The sequence below is a fragment of the Hordeum vulgare genome, chromosome 5H (assembly GCF_904849725.1).
Source record: "Hordeum vulgare subsp. vulgare chromosome 5H, MorexV3_pseudomolecules_assembly, whole genome shotgun sequence".
In the NCBI taxonomy this organism is placed as follows: Eukaryota; Viridiplantae; Streptophyta; class Magnoliopsida; order Poales; family Poaceae; genus Hordeum; species Hordeum vulgare.
Genome location: NC_058522.1, coordinates 581,198,762 through 581,206,377, shown reverse-complemented (window position 1 = coordinate 581,206,377; position 7,616 = coordinate 581,198,762). Strand labels below are relative to the sequence as shown.

Here is a 7,616-nt window from a genome sequence, read left to right as displayed (position 1 = left end):
AAAATAAATGTAGTTGGTCTAGATGAGCTTAGCAGGGTATATTTTCTGCTCTGGCAATTATATTTCAGAATTTACATACTGGGATCCTATATGAGCTTGATGGAACAAATGCAAGCCAGAAGAGACGGCCAACGTGCCACGTCAGACAAACAGAAGGCAACGTGCCTGTTTATTCAGCAAACAGGTTGGCACATCTGGAGCCACCGTGATACACGTCTACGTGTCCATATATAGTTGAAAAACATACAAACGATAAAAAAAAACTCAAATAATGCAGCACGCCACCTGTCAAGTTCTGCTGGACAACTAACTCACTAACCACTGATAGAGTATGAGATTCAGACCACACAAGTTTTTGGGCTGACAGCAGGTGGACACGTTTCTTTCAACTGAGACTGTCACTTTGGACATCACATCTCCAGACACTTGTAAATTGCAACGCACAGTACCAACTGAACCAAGACTTACATTGCCAACAAACAAAAATAAAATGCTAAGGAGAGGAAAGGAAATGGTTCCGGAACAGTTTTCGACGCACGTACTACTTCTCCACAGGCAGCAACGGGCAAAACATTCGACCAGGGAGGCCTGCGGATGCATCAAAAAGTGCAGATGTCGTTGGGGCCTCTCGTCTGGAGCTCCACTGATGCATCCCATTCCCGTGGACCAAGAAATTTCCTAGGGCATTGACGCGCCGTCTTTCGCGAGCTCGCAACAAAAATGGTGATGATCCGCCAGGCCAAGAATCCACAGGTGGCTGTTTCCATCAGTATTTGTGGATCGCGATGTTGAGGTCCGACGAGATGGAGGTCAAAACTGGGAAGGTCTGGTGCCAAATGGCCTTAAAGACCCGCTTCTGGTGCGCCTGCACTGACTGGCAGGGCTTCTGGCCCTGGTACCTTATGTCGAAGATATGGATCACAGGGTCTGCTGACCCAGAGGACAGGTACCAGCCGTCGGGAGACCATGACTGGTTTACAAGGGCTGACTGGGACTCGCTGCTCGTTTGCTTCCAACCGATCGCGTGAACCTCGGTCTGCCTAAGCCTGATGTCAAATAAGCGAAGCTGCCTGCCTGGCGACCTGTTGTTAGAAACAAAACAGGTTTAGCTTGCAGCACCGACTCCCAAAAGGCACGGATGGAAACGATTGCACCCAGGACTGCAAATGAGAAACATACAAGGACATTTGTTTTGTACACAAACATATGAAGGATTTTATGCCAATGAGGTTTAGGTGTGAAACGGAACCCAAAAATCAGAAGCAACATTACAAGTCCACTTACCCTGTTTGTACCATGTATAGGTTGAAATCGCTTGGATTAAGTAATACGCTCAAGCATTTGCTATCAATTAGGTTCTTGTACTCTGTCCTTTCAGTTGCAACATCATATGATATTATCCTCTTGTCAAGTCCGACTGATATTATTGTTTTTCTCTGTTGCAATCCGACAACACCCATGACACCAGAAGAATGCTGATCCCTGTGCACTTTCTTGAAGTTCCATGAATCATCTTTCTCTTGCCAGAGCATGACAGCATGGTCACTTCCACCGGTCATAAAGCATGTATCAGACCAGGGCATGAAATTTATGTTGTTTATGATTCCCTTAGTATGAGGCTTCGCTTGCAGGTAAGTAACTTTCTTCTGTTTAAAGGGAAAGAATATTTTAATGTCGAAAGTAAACCATCTGTTACTTATCAAAAAGAAACAACATAAAAGCGTGGGTTCTTGCAAGATTTTACATAACATAACTACAGATCACATTGGGTCATTGATGCATCCATAGATAACATAATCACACTAACAGAACTATTTTAGTTGGTCGTTTGATAAGACCTAATTTGATAGCCATGGTTGTGAATTCGATTTATCTGTGGATAAATCAGGTACTATTATTGCACCAGGCACAAAGGAGAAGTAGAAACTCAAGGTATTTGGTGGATATGAAAACAGGAATAACTTAAGGGCACCTACCAATTCCTACCTTACCTGATTTAATTTAAAATAACAAAATATTGTGAGTCAAAACCATGCAGAGGGCAAAATTTTGGTATGAAAACGCTCCTTCATATGCAAGTGTTTCTACCTAAAATGAGATTTGCTGTATCTGAACTTCCTATGAAACCAATCCAGTTCACTGTAACAGTGTTGTTTTATAACAACTACAAAACCCAGTAATGGATGATAATAGATGGAATATGCTGTGCTACTTCAAGGTTTAAAGTTTAAACAGAGTTCTTACTTGTCCTGATGTGTTAAGATTCATCATTGAAACCTGTGTGTCACCACCATCAGCAGTATATACAGCAAAAATTGTGTCACCATCCGGATGCCAAGCTACATCCTCAGGCCATCTTTGCTTTGAAGAGAAGCAATTTGTAGTGCTAAGCAAGGAGATAGATGGTCTGCAAGTACAAATATTATAATTGAAAACATGCTTAAAGTAAAACGAAAAAAACATGCAGCTCCAGCACCATATGAATTAATTCTCCATAGTATCGTAGGTTACACACACCGGTTTCCCGTGCAACGTTTCAAGTGATGAACACCAGTGTCAACTTTTGCGAAAATACTGCTATTGCAGAAGGCAATGCATAAGTAGGAAATAGTGTCAACTTTTCAAGTGCCAATGAACACCATAGTGTCAACTTTTGCGAAAATACTGCTATTGCAGAAGGCAATGCATAAGTAGGAAATAGTGTCAACTTTTCAAGTGCCAATGAACACCATAGTGTCAAACTTTTGCGAAATACTGCTATTGCAGAAGGCAATGCATAAGTAGGAAATAGTGTCAACGTTTCAAGTGATGAACACCATAGTGTCAGCTTTTGCGAAACTACTGCTATCACAGAAGGCAATGCATAAGTAGGAAATACATAAAATAAAAATCAGAAGCTTGCTAATTTCATATTGCTACAACAAAATATTACCAGTTCATAGTCATCTTTCCGCATTGATCATCCTTTCTTTTATCCATATCTAGGATCACCCTTTCTTTGATTGCATTTAGGTCATCTATTACTTTTATCTATATCTCAATTTACTTTCCCCTTGCTGCATTGGATATCAATGTTCTCTAGTTACTGTTATTTATTTATTTTACTTCACTACACTTCATCATCTGCAGATTATTCATTTGGTCATTGTAGTTGAATGTCGCCATACCTCATGTCTAGGGAACCCTTGTAGTTAGAGCATCTCCAACAGACGCACGAAAAGGGGGCGCGCGCGCGGTAAACCGCCATTTTAGTGCGCGCGGGACGGAATGGCGTGCTCCAGCGGCGGCGGGAAAACAGCGCGCGCGGTAACCGGTTGCGCGCGCGCGAAAAGGCGGCAGCTCGCGCGCGCCTATAAAACCGCAGCTTTGCCGCTCCCTCGCGCCGCCACCGCTCCACTCTCTCTCTCCCTCTGCCTCTCGCGCCGCCACCGCTCCAGCGCCCCTGCTCCCGACGCGCCACCATGCCGCCGTTCTGCGTCGGGTTACCGCGGCATCCGCGAGCGCCCCAACGGCGGGTTCTACGCCGAGATACGCTCCGGCGATCTCCGGCTTAGCCTCGGCACGTACGACACGGCGCACGAGGCCGCCCGCGCGTTCGACGCGGCGGCGTGGCGCCTAGGCAGGCCGCGCCGCCAAATGAACTTCCAGGACGTCTACACGCTCCAGCAGGCGTTAGACGTCGCCCCGCCGCCTCGTGTAAACTCCGCACAAGACCGTGCGGAGCACACTGCGCGGCAGCGCCGCCTCCTCGTCGCCCAGGAGGACGAGCGGGTCATGGCGGAGTGGCGCCGACGCCACCCGGAGGACGTCGCCTACGAGCAGGATTATTGGGCAAGGCGCCGCGAGGAGGACACGCGCCGGCGCCGCGAGGAGCGGTTGGACCGGCGTCGGCGGAAGGCATTGGCGAGTGCGCAGGCCGACATCGTCAATGCAGACGGGAGCTCCTTCTTCACTGAAGAAGACGAGTGTTGGTTCGACATCTGGCTGTCAACCTCTGACGACACCAACGACGATGATGATGGTGCAGATGATTGGAGCGACTGGGATTAAGTTTTTATGTTTTCGAACTATCTAGTTCCGAATTATCTATCTATGTTTTCGAACTACCTATCAAGTTGCAATCTATGTAAAATAACTTTGTATGCTTTTTATTTTAATGCAATCTATTTATTAAAAAATGGTTTGCGCGCGCTGCATTTTTGGGCACTGCTGGAGCGGCGCGCGCGCGCTGCATTATAGAGCGGCTGCTGGAGCCAGCGCCTAACCCCGCGCTATACCAGCCGAAGCGCGCGCGGCAAACGCATTTTTTGGGTGCGGCGCGAAGCGCGGCTGTTGGAGATGCTCTTATTCATGTACCCAGTTCATAGCCTTGTACATGTGTCAGTTTTCTATGTACGCACTCTGTTACTGGAACAAATGACACTGTACCAAGGGTCTCATTAGCTCAGTTGCAGTTTGCAGCAGTTGCCAAAGTTTTTCACTTATCATTGTGGGCTAGCAAGTGGGGCAACTTCTGACATTAGCTACGGGTGTGTGTCACGTGAATATCCATATTTCGTTGGAGTTAAATCTAAGTATATAGGATGCCGCTTCGTTGGCACTTTGAAGGAGTGATTAGGAAATTTTGGCTATAATGCCATGTCAGTGTTTCTTATGTCAAATGGTAAAAATGTTGATAGATTCTTGGCAGCCAGCCAGCCACTAGCTCACTGGATGTACCTTATGATACAAACCTAAGATGTTGGGTTTAATATCTCGGTGTAGTGAATGTGTGATGTGAGGCGGGGCACAAACAATGCAAGAGAGCATCAGCCAACACACCTGGCTTTTGTACCAAGGAATAAAGCACGCAAACAGATGCTAAATATCTAAATTCTGCAATAAAAGCATGTGAGCTTCATAAAAACATAGCATGAGAGCTTCATAAATAAAATACAGAATCTGCATGCACAATACAGACACTGGCATGTATTTATGCTAGCTTAGCATCAATATGACCATGTGGGGAGTACAAACCATTGCCTATGGCTCCTGTTGGCAGCAAAAGCAATATTATATGGCATAACTTTCACTAACTACTGCCTAGTCTGCATGAAGGCATATAGAAATTATGGCTTTTAATTTTAGCAAATGCATCTTCTATCTCCAAGCAAACATAGTACTTCTCTTGACTTCATTGCAACTATAATGGTGGCACACACTTATTATAATTTTATTTTCCGTTACAAGTCGAAACAAGTAACCCTATCTCCCATATGTTTTGGGAGCCAAGTAACAGTACCCAGAAATAAAAATAAGATATGTCGTGAAGAGAAAAGAGGAAATGAGGCTTACCCACTTGACCGTACTTGCCACAGAGCAACCATTCCATCCAATGCACTGCATAACAAAAAAAAAAACATTAGACCGAAGTTCTACATCGAGCAGAAGTTAAGAAAACATAACACATGTCACAGTTATTATATTTGGTTACATAGTTTACTCTGCAACATATACGTGGAGCTGAATAATTGACCAAAAATCAACCAAATCCCTAAGCAAATAAGCGTAGCCATGTCAACAACGGTTTTGACCTTGTAACACTCTTTCACAGTTCATGACTATACCTTGGATAACATTAGACACCAATGCATTAAACAAGATCAGGACTTATTGGTGTTTCGGTCCGGGTAACTAGCCTGCATCATTCTCATTCATCCTTTTTTCTGGTCAGGGGCAGCTTTTTGACCAAGTTTCTTCAGTAAATGAGGAAGAATTTGACAAATTTAGTTTTCTTCGTCAGCGCATTAATGTCACGTATTTGGTACTGTATTTGATAGTACAAAAAAAAGTTGCTGCTATATTTATTATAGCCAGTCAAGCATACTAGTACCTTGTAACGACAAGCTGGTCATCAGCAGGGCACAGCTCAAGACACCTAAGCTTCCTCTTGTGCTGGCTGGAGACCAGAGTTCCGCCGTAGAACTTAAGCGTCGTTGGCGCAGACGACTTCTTGATGCTCTGAATCAAGTTCTGATGTTCTCTCTGCACTGCAAAACCGGAAAAAAACAGAACAAGGCTTGCATCATGCATATCGACGGAGATCGAATTCTATCGGGTAAACTCGAATGGACGAGCCGTGGGAAGTACCAATCTCTCTCTTGGGTTTCTTCTCCGCCTTCCTCTGCGGCGCCTGCCCCAAGGTCGACGACGATGATGCCGGGGAGGCAGACTTCTTCGGTATGGGTAAAGAGGGCCGCGGGGCCGGACGGCTGTGGCCTGCCCCCGGGATGACGAGCTGCGGCCTGGTCTGCGGCGCGGGGGCCTTGTGGCTCGGCGCCGACGGCTTGGGGGACTCCCTCTGGGTCGGAGGCGGCGTCCTGCGATCGGGCGCGGCGGCCTTCTGCACGGCTGGTGGCGGCGGCGGCGGATGGTTCCGATCGGGACCGCGGCCTCGGTGCTGGGCGAGCCTCGACCGCGTCTCGGCCAGCTTCCTCTCGGCGGCCTCCAGCTGCGGACGGACGCGAGGATCGATCGTTCATTCACCACCAAGAACCGAAGGGGGGAACGGGACTGGGGGAGGGGAGATGCACCTTGAGCTTGTAGCGCTCGACCTCGCGCTCGTGGTGGTCTATGAGCGCGAGCACGGCCTCCTCCGGGAGCTCCTCCTCGTCCTCCCCGGCCGGCGGCGGCGGCGGCGCATCGCTGGCGGGCCTGGAGCCGTTGGCGGCTGAAGGGTGGCGGGACCAGCCGTCATCCTTCTCCAGCTTGGGCCTCTTCATGGGCGGCGCGTCGCCTCCCATCGCGCCGGCCGGCGAGAAGGCGACCGACCGACCGACCGGCGGCGGAGCGGACGAGGGGATGGGGGAGGGTGTCGCACGCTCGCCGCCTACCCACCTCTCTCTCTCTCTCTCTCTCTTCTCCGTGTGTGCGTGGGCCGCAACGGGGAGCATATGATCTGATCTCTCTCTTCTGGGCTTTTTCCGTGTCCTCATGGGCCGCACATTGCACGGCCCGCTGTTGCGCTCATGCATTGGTAAAAGAAAGTGTTCCAATGCGTTCAAATGTTTCCACAAAGGAATGCTCGTCTATTTCCAGAAAGATATGTTTATGGCATGGAAAGAAAATGATGTTGATTCGTTTCCGGGTAAATTGCTCATGCGCCGTAGAAAAAACATCCACGTATTTCTTTTTGTCAAAAAGGAATACAAACCGCGAACCAACCTGTGGTTGGATACTTAGAGGGATCCCTAGCCTATCAGAGTTTAAATCTTGGTGCTCATATTTATTACTGAATTTATTTCAGGATTTTTAGCGATGCGCATTCAGTGGAAGAAGACATTTCTGTTACTGATGACTTTCTTAAAATTTAAGATAATATGCCGGTTCAGTCTCTCGGAGATGCTCATAGGGATAGAGCATGCATGTATGCGTTCATAGAAGTGAGTGTATGTGCGTGTGTATTAACGTTTGCGCCTGTACCGTGTTAAAAAAAACACATGGACATTACTAGTTCTTATGACACGAGCTTCTATGTGAGACTTTAGTTATTGGTTTGTATTTTTTTAACACGGTATAGACACGAGCGCTTATATATACGCGTATACAGTCATTTTTATAAACGCACACACATATAT

General features: G+C 47.1%; 1 protein-coding gene across 1 annotated transcript; it reads right to left on the bottom strand.

Annotated features, from left to right (window-relative positions):
- Positions 1–383: 383 nt before the first annotated feature.
- LOC123395154 (U5 small nuclear ribonucleoprotein 40 kDa protein) lies at positions 384–6,900 on the bottom strand. Its single transcript, XM_045090090.1, has 7 exons — positions 6,573–6,900; positions 6,130–6,490; positions 5,873–6,029; positions 5,335–5,379; positions 2,245–2,407; positions 1,285–1,646; positions 384–1,082 (listed from the first exon to the last, which is right to left on the bottom strand). Exons 1-7 carry the CDS (start codon positions 6,780–6,782, stop codon positions 767–769), a joined length of 1,614 nt encoding a protein of 537 aa, XP_044946025.1. The 5' UTR covers positions 6,783–6,900; the 3' UTR covers positions 384–766.
- Between the last annotated feature and the right edge of the window lie 716 nt (positions 6,901–7,616).

What these genes read in the sequence shown, in the direction of transcription:
- LOC123395154 (XM_045090090.1), bottom strand. Translation starts at nt 6,782, where the DNA reads ATGGGAGGCGACGCGCCGCCCATGAAGAGGCCCAAGCTGGAGAAGGAT. An exon ending in GAAACCCAAGAGAGAGATTG is followed by an intron (nt 6,030 to 6,129) that starts GTACTTCCCACG and finishes CCGGTTTTGCAG; the next exon opens with TGCAGAGAGAACATCAGAAC. An exon ending in TGGCAAGTACGGTCAAGTGG is followed by an intron (nt 2,408 to 5,334) that starts GTAAGCCTCATT and finishes TTGTACTTGCAG; the next exon opens with ACCATCTATCTCCTTGCTTA.